The sequence below is a fragment of the Rhinolophus sinicus genome, linkage group LG01 (genome assembly GCF_036562045.2).
Source record: "Rhinolophus sinicus isolate RSC01 linkage group LG01, ASM3656204v1, whole genome shotgun sequence".
Taxonomy (NCBI): domain Eukaryota; kingdom Metazoa; phylum Chordata; class Mammalia; order Chiroptera; family Rhinolophidae; genus Rhinolophus; species Rhinolophus sinicus.
The window spans coordinates 70,194,043-70,208,668 of record NC_133751.1 but is presented as its reverse complement, the minus strand read 5'-3'; the positions used below and the strand labels follow the sequence as shown (position 1 = coordinate 70,208,668).

At 37.9% G+C, this 14,626-nt stretch overlaps 1 protein-coding gene across 2 annotated transcripts in view; it reads left to right on the top strand.

The window, feature by feature from the left end:
• Positions 1-905: 905 nt before the first annotated feature.
• Positions 906-14,626, top strand: part of CD96 (CD96 molecule) — a 90,189-nt gene continuing 76,468 nt past the window's right edge. Inside the window, exons 1-2 of one of the 2 annotated variants that reach the window (XM_074332170.1) lie at positions 906-1,088; positions 3,030-3,386. In XM_074332170.1, the coding sequence (XP_074188271.1) occupies positions 1,025-1,088; positions 3,030-3,386 (421 nt within the window). In that variant the 5' untranslated portion in view covers positions 906-1,024. The remainder of the gene's footprint in view (positions 1,089-3,029; positions 3,387-14,626) is intronic. The other variant, XM_019715190.2, reaches the window with a different exon arrangement.

Below are 14,626 nucleotides of genomic sequence, written 5' to 3'. Positions count from 1 at the left end.
GTAGATGCATATATTTCCAAATTTTTATTCTTTGTTTATTAAACTTACGATGTAGTCCTCCAACTAACATTTGTTTTCTTAAGGTTGCGAGGTGAAGACGGTCTATTTTATCCCAAACTGGAAAGCCAATGCAGTCGTCTCTGGCAGGTGATAGTCATCATGTCTCAGGAGTCACTTCCTCTGTTAATGCAGTACTGGGTGGATGTAACAGGCTTGGGAGCTAGCTGCGGTGGGAGATTCTCTGCCTTTGGATTCTGATTGTTTCAGCCTTGCTCGATATGGTTTTTGGCTGAAGCAGAAGCTCATCTGCCATCAGCCAAAAAGACCTCCAGCCAACAGGGTGGGAGACTTCCCTGCCTGACTTCCAGCCTATCCCAGGCGGGAAGGGGGTGGGGGTTGAAAAGGAGCCCTCACGTCTCCACCCCAAGGAAAAGCAGGTCTCCCTGCAAAAGGGGAGACAATAAAATTTGGTCTGTTAGCTGATTCTCCCCTCTGTTAGTTTTCAGATTTTATTAAAATTAAATTGTGTTAATTCTTTGTTCTTTCACCCTGGAGCAATTCTGGAAAGAAAACATTTTAAAATTGAATAGAAAAACTATTATGAAAGACACTAAGCTCACATTTGTTAAATGACTTTGTGCTCTTGAAAAGAAATGTATAAAAAGCACATTATGAACTGCTCTGCATGATTTCCTTTGCTTGGAGTTTAGAAGCAGCTTGACTGACACAAAGATCCTGAAAGAGAGAATCTTTCGATGCTGAAAAGTTTTTGAACAAAGGTGATACACAAGATTTCAGAGAACAATTTCAACATTGTTCTGTTGAAGGTTGTACTGAGCTCTGAACCACATTACTTTCCTGTCTACGTTTCATTTCCTGGGGTCTGGCCAAGTGATAAACAGACCCAGGCATGTGGTATAATCAGAGTTCTTTAGCACGAACAGGGTGGCTGGAGTTTGCTAGTTAAAGCCATCAATTGACTTCAGTGATCATGATGGAAATGCTGGTGTAAGGCCTTCAGGAGATGATGGAGAAAAAATGGACATACTGTGCTGTCTATTCCATCATCCAGATACATTTTGTCAGGGGTAAGTCTTCCAGTTGTCCTTTCTTGTCAAATCGGCTGCTTTAGGGGGCAAGTGGGGCCTCTGTTCATTTAAAATACCTGTAACTGCTGCTGAAATTGAGCACCAAAGGCATATTGTTACTAAGATTTTCAGTTATGTATTTAAGTGGCAGCTATGGGAGGGCTGTTAGAGTCTAGAAATGATTACTAATGAACACTAAAACCAAAAAGGGAATGGGTGGTTTGTGCCACTGCTCAGAGACATTTTCACCCATTTCCTTCTTAAGAAAATCTCGAGTAATTGGGAAATTTTGCTTCTTGGAAATGAAATGCTCTCCAAATGATAGCCAAAACAACTCTGGAATACTAACAAAAAAATAAATAAATCACAAAGCCATCAGTGCTCAGAGATCCTTGCTCAATTTTTTCTCTCTTTCAAGTATCCTTTTTTTTTTTTTCCTTTTGGATATAATAAGCATTTCTCTTCCTAATACTAATGTCTTTGGGAGTTGAACATACATTGAATTTTAATGAGGCATATGTAGGTGTAGGACTGGGAGACAAACAGCGGTCCTTAAGACAGTGGGATCCAGTGCCTAAAAGGCCTATTTAAAAATAACAGAAAGAAAGATTAGTTTTGTATCCCACAGCATGAGGGCATTATAGTAACCCTGAGTGTCTTAAGAATTAACTGTGCTTTTCAGATATAGCGGCTAAGAATTTAAGGAGAATTTCTAAATCAAAGGAGACTTTGGAATATAATGCTGTAGATAGGATCAGAGGTGTATTATCAGGCAAAGCAGAGCTCGCAGGGAGCAACGTTGAACTGTTCTAAACTCTGCCTACCCAAACTTTTGCATCCATAAAAGTGTAATAATTCCTGTTTGTCAAGTACCTTTGAGAGCCTTGTTTCTTCTCAGTTGTTTGTCATCTTTTTATCTTTTCCCTTTGTGAGCTTCTGTGGAACTTGTCCCAATAATGTATCAGTCCTGTAAAAGTATTCCATGTCAATTCTAAAACAGAGGCCTACACTACTGAAGGTATGTCAAAGACTCAATGCTTGGCATAGTTTAAGTGCCTGTATCATTTGGTCGGAGAGCTAATGGGAGAGAATCTCCTTTTATAAATCAAAGCACTGATTACAGATGATGCTGACCAATGGTTTATCTTTAGTGGAATCTTTACATGAGGTATTTTCTCCCCTCCTCCCTTCATGAACCCTAAATACATGGAGATGAATGCCCTTTCAATCCTCATATATTGAATATCAAATTTCTTACCCTTCTCAACCAAATTGGGAAGCAGTTTGGAAGTTATGAGGTTATAGAAAGAGCACAGACTGTAAACAGCCAAATTCATGTTCTTTTACTGAAGTGTGACTTCGATCAAATCACTTAATCTGTGCCTCAGTTTCCTCCTTGACAGTGTTAACATCGCTCTTTAGTATGTGAGAAGGATTAAATAAGACAACATATGTAAAAGCTTCTTGTAAACATGTATTTTTAGAAACCGCTATACACAGTTTATAAATATTTTTGCAGTTTTAGACAATACCACTTGAGTATTATATGCAGCTGTTGATTCATAACGAAAAAAACCAATTGTATTAAATGTAAGAATAGTTGCCATAGTAAGTTTGCTGGTGAGTTTCAATTTTAAATAGTCTTAATTTTGTTCACAGGTTGTCAGAGATCTTAAATTATTTTTTGGATAGACCAACTGACAAAGAAATAAATATTCAGAAGTCAGTAAGTTCCTCTAGTGTACTTAAGTAAATGCCTCCTCATATGTGTTGAGTCTCCTGTTTCTCTGTATCAAACACAAGCTCTCTCCAATGCCTAAGGCAGCCACAGAGAAAAGTCTTCAGTTGCTCCCTCACCTCACCACAGTGACCGAGGTTTATAATTAAGAGTCATTCCATGTGAATCATGCATGCTGATGGCTCATGTTCTTCCTTTTTCAGGAGTATGGGAAGAAGCATTCAGTGCAGGAGAGGACATTTATGCTTTACCTGGCTCTGATGTCAACCTGACCTGCCAAACACAGAAGAAGGGCTCCTTGGTACAAATGCAATGGTCCAAGATCACCCAAAAGGTGGACCTCATTGCCCTTTATCATCCCCAGCATGGCTTCTATTGTGCCAATGGGGTTCCCTGTACGTCACATGTGGCTTTCACAGAAACTCCTGGGAATGTGTCAAGATGGACTCTGCACTTAAGAAACATGTCGCCCTCACTCAGTGGGAAGTATGAGTGCAGCTTTACTTTGTTTCCAGAGGGCATTCAGACTAAAATCTACAACCTTCTCATTCAGACAAACGGTAAGCATAACAAATATGTATTATGTGCCAACCATGTGCTCAGCATGATACTAAGTACACAAGGTTGAACAGAAAGAGCTGTTGCTTGGTAAGGGAGGCAGAAATTGATCAAATAATTCCACCAATAAATGTAAAATTGCAACAGTGATAAGTGATAAGAGTTGTAATGGTCTTGTGAGAGAGCATATAATAGAGGCCAGGGAAAGTGTCTGAGAAAGTAATACCTGAGATGAGGTCTGAAGAATTTAGAAGTGGAAGTTTCATGAGTGATCCAGACAGAGGCAGCAGCTTGTGTGAAGAGCTTTGTGGTGTTTGAGGCAATGGAAAAATGCCAGCAGGAATGTGGTGCAGAGATTAAGAGATGAAGTGGGAGATATGATAAGGAGCAGATCATGCAAGACCTTCTCAGCCATGTTGGAGGTTTTGATTTTTATCTAAACACCATGGGAAGACATTGAAGTATTTTCTTTTTTTTTTTTTTTTTTTAACAGGACTTTATTGGGGAACAGTGTGTACTTCTAGGCCTTTTTTTTTCCAAGTTGTTGTCCTTTCAATCTTAGTTGTGGAGGGTGCCATTCAGCTTCAAGTTGTTGTCCTTTCAGTCTTAGTTGTGGAGGGTGCAGCTCAGCTCCAGGTCCAGTTGCCGTTGCTAGTTGCAGGGGGCACAGCCAGCAACCTTGTGGTTGAGAGGACGCACTCCAACCAACTGAGCCATCTGGGAGCTCAGCGGCAGCTCAGCTTAAGGTGCTGTGTTCAATCTTAGTTGCAGGGGGCGGAGCCCACCATCCCTTGCGGGACTCAAGGAGTTGAACCGGCAACCTTGTGGTTGAGAGCCCACTGGCCCATGGGGAATCGAACTGGCAGCCTTCGGAATTAGGAGTACGGAGCTCTAACCACCTGAGCCACCGGGCTGGCCCAGAAGTATTTTCAATAAAATGATGGCATGACATTCATAGCCTGATAATATTTGTGTTACAAATGATCATTCTGACTTCATGAGAATGAAGTGAAGGTGGACAAGGGAAACAAAGGGTGGAGAAATCCCAGTACCGAGAGGAGACAGAGTGTTGTTTGGGTAGATATATTAATAGAAAGAAAATGATAAATTTTATTCATTGGGCATAAAACAGATATGACTGAGTAATAGAATTGATATAAGACAATTATAGTATGAGTGATAGAGAGAGAAAAATTGAAATTGATATTCAGGTGTCTCATACATACACCTGAATGGTGGTACCATTTTTGAAACAGGAGGCAAAAGAAGTACAGCATGTTTGTGGGGGATTTATGAAAGTGGCTATACATATATTTAGTATAGGATAGGTAAGGGTCCCAAAGAGGCCACTGGACATGCTGCATTCACACAAACATGCTTGGGACAAACACATTTGGAGGGAGGAATCCTAGGTGTAAGTTCTAGCTCCTTTCTGGGTAGAAATGAATTTCACCTGGGGTCTGTCATGTCAATTCTCTGAGCCCATCCAGAAAATGATGATAATAATGCTTACCCTAAATTACTTGGTCCTAAGAAAAATGATTTCCATTTCTAGTAATGAAAAAGAATGAAAACACAAGTCAACAAATGGAAAATACATAGGGAATAGAGTGAAGGCTATGCTAATCATAGAGCTGCCCAGGGCAAGCAGGTCTGGATTTATTACCTTCTCTCCGTTTCTTTTTCTTTTTTTAATTAACGTTTACTGGGGTGACAAGTGTTAGTGAAGTCACATAGATTTCAGGTGTACCATTCTGTAATACATCATATATATATATACTGCATTGTGTGTTCACCACCCAGAGTCAGTTCTCCTTCCATCACCATATATTTGATCCCTTTAACCCTCATCTACCACCCTCCTCCCACCCTGACCTTCTAGTAACCACTAAACTATTGTCTGTGTCTATGAGTTTTTGTTTCTTCATTTGTTTCTCTTGTTCCTTTGTTGTTTTCAGTTTTATATACCACATATCAGTGAAATCATATGGTTCTCGACTTTTTCTGTCTGACTTATTTCACTTAGCATTATAGTCTCAAGATCCATCCATGTTGTCGCAAATGGCACTATTTCATCTTTTCTTATGGCACAATAGTATTCCATTGTGTATATATACCACAATTTCTTTATCCAATCATCTATCAAAGGACACTTTGGTTGTTTCCATGTCTTGGCCACCATAAATAAAGCTGCAGTGAACATCGGACAACATATATCTTTACGGATGAATGTTTTCAGATTTTTTGGGTAGATACCCAGGAGAGGGATTTGGGTCATTTGGTAATACTATTTTTAATTTTTTGAGGCATGTCCACTCTGCCTTCCATAGCAGTTGCACCAATCTGCATTCCCACTGTATATGAGGGTTCCTTTTTTTCCACAGCCTCTCCAACACTTGTTTGTCTCCTTGATGACAGCCACTCTTACTGGTATGAGGTGATATCTCATTGTGGTTTTTATTTGCATTTCTCTGATGATTAGTGATGTTGAGCATCTTTTTATAAGTCTATTGGCCATCTGTATGTCCTCTTTGGAGAAATGTCTATTCAGGTCCTCTGCCCATTTTTTAATTGGATTATTTGTTTTTTTTTTGTTGTTGAGCTGTATGAGTTTCTTATATATTTTGGATATTAGTCCCTTATCGGAGGCTTTGTGTGCAAAAATCTTCTCTCATTTGGTTGGTTGCCTCTTTATTTTGTCAATGGTTTCTCTTGCTGTGCAGAAGCCTTTTAGTTTGATATAGTCCCATTCATTTATTTTAGCTTTTACTTCCCTTGCCTTTGAAGTCAAATTCATAAAATCCTCTTTGAACCCAAGGACCATAAGTTTAGTACCTATGTTTTCTTCTATGCGTTTTATTGTGTCAGGTCTTATGCTTAAGTCTTTGATCCATTTTGAGTTAATTTTGGTACACGGTGACAGATAGCAGTCTAATTTCATTCTTTGCATGTGGCTATCCAATTCTCCCAGCACCATTTATTGAAGAGGCTGTCTTTTCTCCATTGTATGTTTTGGCTTCTTTGTCGAAAATTATCTGTCCATATTTATATGGGTTTATTACTGGGTTCTCGATTCTATTCCATTCGTCTATGTATCTGTTTTTCTGCCAATAAGATACTGTTTTTAATATTGTTGCTCTGTAGTACAAGCTGAAGTTGGGGAGTGTGATACCTCCAGCATTGCTCTTTTTTCTTAGGATTGCTTTGGCTAGTCGTGGTGTTTTGTGGTTCCATACAAATCTGATGACTTTTGTTCTATTTCTTTAAAAAAAAAAAAAGTCGTAGGGATTTTGATGGGGATGCATTAAATCTGTATATTGCTTTGGGTAATATGGCCATTTTAACTATGTTGATTCTTCCAATCCATAAGCACGGAATGTCTTTTCCATTTCTTTGTGTCTTCTTCAATTTCTTTTAAAAATGTCTTACAGTTTTTAGTGTATAGGTCTTTCCCATCCTTGGTTAAGTTTATTCCTAGGTATTTTATTCTTTTTGTTGCAATTGCAAAAGTAGTTGTTGTTTTTTATTATTTGTTTTTCTGAGGTTTCATTGTTAGTATATAGGAATGCAATAGATTTTTGTACATTGATTTTGTATCCAGCAACTTTATGGTATTCGTTTATTGTTTCTAATAGCTTTTTGGTGGAGTCTTTAGGGTTTTCTACATATACCATCATGTCATCTGCAAAAAGTGACAATTTAACTTCTTTATTCTCTATTTGGATGACTTTTATTCCTTTCTCTTGCCTGATTGCTCTGGCAAGGACTTCCAATACTATGTTGAAGAGCAGAGGTGATAGGGGACAGCCCTGCTATGCTCCTGAATGTAGAGCAAAGGGCTTCAGTTTTTCACCATTAATTATAATATTAGCTGAGAGTTTGTCATATATGGCCTTTATTATGTTAAGGTATTTTCCTTCTATACCCATTTTATTAAGCGTTTTAATCACAAATGGATGTTGTGTCTTGTCAAAAGCTTTTTCTGCATCTATTGATATGATCATATGATTTTTGTCCTTTATTTTGTATATGTGGTGTATCATATTGATGGATTTGCATATGTTGAGCCATCCTTATGCCCCTGGGATGAGCCCCACTTGGTCGGGATGTATAATTTTTTTAATGCATTGTTGCATTTGATTTGCTAGAATCTTTTTAGGATTTTTGGATCTGTATTCATCAGAGATATTGTTCTGTAATTTTCTTGTTTTGTGTTATCTTTACCAGGTTTTGGTATCAGGGTAATGTTGGCCTCATAAAATGAGTTAGGGAGTATTATCTGTTCTTCAATGTTATGGAAGAGTTTGAGGAGGACAGGTATTAAATCATCTTTGAATATTTGGTAGAATTCACTCATGAAGCCATCTGGTCCTGGATTTTTGCTTTTGGGAAAGTTTCAGATGACTCAATTTCCTTGAGTCATTTTCCTTACTGTTGATCAGTCCATTTTGATTTTCCAGTTCTTTGTGATTCAGCCTAGGAAGGCTATATGTTTCTAAGAATATGTCCATTTCTTCTAGGTTATTGAATTTGGTGGTCTCCTCTCCATTTCTTATCAAGCGATAAGACCATGGTATTGGAACAGTCCACCCATAGAACAGGAACTCCTCCACAACCACCTTACAATGCCCTAGTCCCATTGCTGTTTTCTAGGAAAACAAAAACAAAAACAAAACAAAACAAAACTTGAGTTTAGTTGGGGATAGAGTAGGATGGGGTTGAATGAAGGAAAACAAGGAGAGCTGTATAAAACAATGTTTAGCTACACAACTTTGGAGTAGTAGCCCAGATTTGAATGTTGGCTTTGAATGTTGGCTTTGTCATCATATATATATATATATATGTAAAATCTTTGCCAAGTTATTTTAAGTCTCTAAGCTTTTGTATTCTTATATAACAAATATAAAAATATAGATAATATAGTACCTCCATATATACCATTATTTTGATGATTAAATGAGATAACTTGTATGAAGCACTTAGCATAGTTGCTGCCAAAGGATAAGAGTTTGGTAAATGGTAGTTTTCATTAAAAATAGTAATATAGTAATGAGTGAATTCTGTTTCTCACTTCTTATTGAAAATGAGTCCTCCTCCCTCTCTTTCTATAGTTGCCTAATTTGGAACCCAAGACATTTGCCATACAAAGCACAAGTACATATTGACCTTGACTTTAGACAGATTTTGTATCTTCTGCCTAGATGTGTAAACTATACTATGACATATCTGAGGACCTAACGTTTACTCTGTCGAGAACTGGCAACATGGGTTAATGTACCCTATAGGAAATAAGATACATATCCTATGTGAATTAGGGTATGTCTTCAACATAAAGACAGCAGTAGAGAAGAGGTAGTATGTTATCAAAAAAAAAAAAAAAAAAAAAAGTGGCTTTGCCTTTAAGGAAAGTGTGTTTCTTAAAATAAAAGGCAACCCAAAAGTCCCATGTTGTAGCCACTAAAAATTGCAAATCAATGGAGAGACAGAAGCCATGTTTGTATCCTGTGTGGTTGGAAAATTCCCAGTCTTCTGATTATAGCATTGCTTCTCCTTAGTTGCAGCAGATGAAAAGCAATAGCCTTAGTGTTACGGAAATGATTCTGGTATCGCCTATTTGGGTACAAAAGGGAGCAAAATAGAAAAGAGCAAGAAAGAATTGGACAAAAATCCTTCACCACGGAGTGACCAAAAATGTAAAGCCTGGCATAGAGCTAAAGGGTAGATACTTCACTCAGATGAGTCAGTTGCCCTTCAAAAGCCCTGTCAAGTCCCCATACAATGACACATCTTTTTCTCCTTTATTCTTTTTTTCTTTTCTCACTTCTTACTTGTGCCATTTCCCTCTTACATCCTTGTGAGATCTTCAAGTTTACAAGCTAGTTGTGTAAGCAAAAGATACATAAAGTGCAAATATTTATGATATATATAAAAATGCAAATTGAAGTGGCATATAAGAATCTAAATATGAAAATGCTGAGAAACCAGAGGCAGTTGGGACCACTTCCTGTTTCCTTTCTGTCATCATTTGATTTATTCTCCTCCCATGTCTGCTCACTCTACAGCGTCTGTCTAAATCCTCTCCCCTGTTCTCTGGGGGCCTATCTGAAGAGTTCTTTCCTCATTTCATAATATTTTGTTTCTGTGTGTGAGTTAGTGCTCCGAGGCTGTGGATGAGGGTAGAAATATAATAAACAGTTTGGTGTTTGCTTCTTATTCATTTTTCACTTGACAGTGTTTCCAGTTAGGTTACGAGCTTTTGAGTTATTGCAAGAAAGTTCTCTGAATTAAGTCTTGGGTTATTGTAATCGAGGTTTCCTTAATTTGAATGCTACTGGATTCCACAGTGCTTCAGATTGTAAGGTTTAGATGCGTTTTAAAATTTGTAGTTATTAAGATTAATTATAAGAGTACAATGTGGCTTTAATTTCCCAGATTACAACAAAAGCCTTAGGGGACTTTCACCTTTAGTCACCATGCTGTACATTAGATCCCCAGAATTATTTATCTTATAACTGTAAGTTTGTACCTTTTGGCTACCTTTACCCATTTTCCCAACCTCCCAGCTCCTATCTCTGGCAACCGCCAATCTGTCCTTTGTATCTATGAGTTCAGTTTTATTTTGTGTTTTTAGATTCCGCATATAGGTGAGATCATACAGTATTTGTCTTTTTGTATCTTACTTATTTCACTTAGCATAATGCCTTCAAGGTCTATCCATGCTGTCTTCAATGGCAGGATTTCCTTTTTTATGGCTGAAAAATCTTTCATTGAATATTAGGACATTTTCTTTATCCATTTATTCATTGATGGAAACTTAGGTTGTTTCCATATCTTGGCTATTATAAATAATGCTGCAATGAATATGGGGATGCAGATATTTTTGAGATAGTAATTTAATTTCCTTCAGATATATATCCAGACATGGAATTCCTGGATCATATGGTAGTTCTGTTTTTAAATTTTTGAGAAACTTCCATGCTGTTTTTCCATAGCAGCTGTACTAATTTATATTCCCATAACAGTGCACAAGTGCTGCATTTTCTCCACATCCTCACCAATGCATGTTATCTCTTGTCTTTTTTATACTAGCCATTCTAACAAGTATGAGGTGATATCTCATTGTGGTTTTGATTTGCATTTCCATGATAATTAGTGATGTTGAGCATCTTTTCATATATTTGTTGGCCATTTGTATGTCTTCTTTGAACTAAATCTATTCAGTTCCTTTGCACATTTTTAAATCAGATTGTTTGCTGTTTTGTTATTGAATTATATGAGTTCTTTATATATTTTGAATATTAACCCCCTATCAGATATATGATTTGCAAATATTTTCTCCCATTTAATAGGTTGCCTCTCATTTTGTTGATGATTTTCTTTGCTGTGCAGAAGTTTTATAGTTTGATGTAGTCCCACTTGTTGATTTTTCTTTTTGTTACCTTTGCTTTTGGTGTCAAATCAAAAAAAAAAAAAAATCATTGCCAAAACCAATTTTTATTCCTATATTTTCATCTAGGAGTTTTATGGTTTTCGATCTTATGTTCAAGTTTTTAATCCATCTTGTGTTGATTTTTGTGTGGGTTTCAGTTTCATTCTTTTACTATTCAGGTTTCCCAACACCATTGATTGAAAAAAAGCTGTCTTTTCCACATTGAGTATTCTTGGCTCCATTGTCATAAATTAATTGATCATAGATGTGTGGGTTTATTTCTGGGTTTACTATTCTCTTCCACTGATCGATATATCTGTTTTTATAGCATAGTATGTTCTTAAACTTAAATGCTGGCTCTTCTTACATTATTATATTTAGTCTTTATCCAAATATTTTTAAGTGTTGATAGTGCTAGGCATGAGGGATACTGTGGTATGCAATACAGACATGACTCTGCCCCCAGGTATCAGGAAGTCCAATGGGAGGAGACAGACATTAATCAAATAAGCAAACAAATGTCAAATTGCCAGCAGTGAGAAGTGGAAATCTCTTCAATAAGAGAGGGCATAATAGAAAAATCAAGAGCGGTTTCCTGGAGAAGTGATGATTGAGCAGGCATAAACCAGGTGAAAGTGGGGAACAAGCTTTAAAGAGAATAGAATGTGCAAACACTCAGTGCTAGGAGGACGATACTGTGACTGTGGGGAATTATAAAAGGTATTAAGGTTTTTATAAAAGGGAAGCAGTTAAGATGAGTCTAGAGAAATTGATTAAGCTGCTTAAGTTTTATTTTTGTCCTAAAAACTATGGAAACTAATTGAAAAGTAGTTTTTATTTATTTGTGTTTTATTTTGAATTTTAAAAAGTTTATTGTGGCTACGGTATAGAGAATAGATTGGAGGAGAACGCAGGTGATAGTGTAGATCAGTTAGAGGACAAAGGCAGAAATTAAGTGAAAGATACCTGTAAGATTGAGAAAAATGGCAGTGAGGTAGATGGAGAGGAATGTTCAGATTGTAAACATGTTTAAGAAATTCAACCAACAGAATTTAGTGGCAGATTGCATATGTGGAGTGAGGAATAAAAAGCGTGTCGATGATGATGCTTTGGTTTCAAATATGTGGAACAGAAAAAAATGGAGGAATTAATCACTGTATTAGGAAACACTAGAGATCATCAGATCATGCAGGGATTATTTTGAATTTGACTTTATGCATGTTGAGTTAGACATGAAGTTGAAACATACAGGAGATGTCAGGTGAACAGCTAGATGTACAATTCCTGATCTAGGAGAGAGGTTTATGCTGAGGATACAAATTGGTGAGCCATATGACTGTGGGTCCTAACTGAAGTTCTGGGAGTGAAAGGAATTATCTAGGGAGTGAAAAATTAAGTGAGAAAATCAGTGTGGCCCTTCAACAGAGTCTATGGTGATGGATGGTGAAAAATGAATGTTTAAAGAGTACACAACAGTAACTAAAGAGACAAGAGTAAAATCAGGAGAGGTTTAGATCACAAAAACCTAGAATGATAATAGTATTTCATAAAAGGTGTAGCCATTGATTCTGATGTTCTGAGTGGATAAAATTGTATTGGGTTGTACTTAAAAATGTGTAATTTATTGATCACCTCAAGAGCTGTTTTTGTAGATTATAGATTTGGAATTCAGATGAGGTAAAAGAGGCATGAATAGGAGTAAAAGAAATGAAGACAGCAAATGTTGACACAACTTCTAAGAAATTTGTCAGTAGTAATGTGAAGGATATGAGTGCTCAAATGGGGTTTTCATTGGTGTGGAGGTGGGGATGTGGGGGTGGGAGTGGGGGTGGGGGTTTTAATTAATGCAAGACACTTGATTATGCTTCAAAGCCATTGGGCAGGATACAGTTGAAACAAAGTAGTTAAATACACCATAAATAAGGTAAAGTAAATAAATTAAGTTTCTGAGAAGATGGGGCCAATGACATCTATAACACTAGTGGTAGGATGATACTGAAATGGAAAAAAGGACAGTTTGTTTGCTTGTTTATTTGGTTGGTTGGTTGGTTGGTTGGTTGGTTGGTTGGTTGGTTTTTACTGGAACAGAAAAGAGAGAAAATAGGGTGAGTGCATATACTGAAAGAGATGCCATCTTCTATATCTTCTCTAAAATGGGAAACAAAGTCATCTTCAGGTAAGGGACGAGGCTTCTGAAAAAAGAGATTGGAGAAGGTTTGAAATAGCTTCTATGGATAGAGGGAAATTAGTACATTAGGTAAAGGTATTTGGATTTTTGGTCAGTGTTGAACATTTATTTGGGTATGGTATGAAAGTCTAGGAAAAATAATTTGCACTGTGACTTTTTCCAGCAGTCCTTGGGTATGGGTCTGGGCATTAAAAAGTAAATAGTTGGAATCCACCACAGTTGGATTCTCTTTAGATTGGTTGAAAAAACAAACAAACAAACAAAAACAATGAACCAAAAAATTGGGGGTATTAGCAAGAATAGAAGAAAGTAGAGAAGTGGGACTAATCGAGATGGGATGGTGAGATAGGTGTAGATGCACAAACCAACTAGAAGAAAATGTGTTTGTAGGTTTGAATTAGTTATCTTTGTAGGTGGAGCAAGTATGCATGGTGATAGGTCCAAGATGTGATTGTGAGAATTAATGGCTGAAATGAAATGGACACAACAGTGGAGAGGACAGTGGGAAAAACTGAGAGACCAGGTATTGGATAGGTCATCTGTATGGCCACCGAAATCACAGGATTATATCAGAGTTTAGGCTGAATAAGGAGATTGCAATCCAGATATCAACCTCTTAAAAGAATAATGGATAATGGAGGCTTCCAGTCAAGATGACAGAGTAGGTAAACACCGTGCTTGCCTCCTCTCATGACTACAGCAAAATTACAACTAAACTACAGAACAACCATCATGGAAAACTGCCTGAAGTCTAACTGAACAGAAGTCTTATAACTAATGATATGAAAAAGAAGCCACCTCAAGACTGGTAGAAGGGCCAGAAATATAGAACAGGCTGGTCACACATCCACGTGTGACAGTTAAAAATTGGGAGGGATATCTTGGCTGTGGTGGTCCCCCCTGAAGAGCAAGGATTCCAAGCCCATACAGGGCTCCCCAGCCCAAAGTTCCAGTGCCAAGAGGAGATGTCCCTACAATTTATGGCTTTGAAAAGCAGCAGAGATTGTGGCTGAGTGAGAGGACAGCTGGAGACCACATGAATAGACTTACTGACAAACTCACTCACTCTGAGCTCCAGTGCTGGGGCAGCAGCTCAAAAGGTGCCAGGGACTTACAGGGAGGAACTGAATTGTCTGGCTTCAGGGTAAGAGCTAGAGGGGCAGCTTCCTTCCAGAGAAGTGCTGAGAGAAGCCATTGTTGCTTTGTCAAGTCCTGTCCCCTCCCAGTGTACAAAGGCAGGCAGCTGCCATATTTGGGTCTCCATCAACGTAGCTAACATCATTCATTTACACTGGTGATTCTGTGAAATCCCACTCCAAGCAATTTTTGGGCCCACCCAAGCCACTTCCAATGGCTTTTCCATATAAACTGCTTGTCTTGGCTCATGTTGCAGACTTTCCTAAAATCTCTCAAAGGTTCACAAACCCTAAACAAGCAGCATCTGGCCTCGGTGTGCCCCATACCTCTTGCTAAGCAGCCCCAAGCCTGGCAATAGCAGTAGTTACCTCAGTTTACAGCTTAGCCTCATTCAGGCACCTCCAACTCCAGCACAAGTGGCAACCATCTGCAGATCACTTTGTAGTTCATACCAAGTAACCTCAGGGTAGGGCACAGGCAGTAACTGA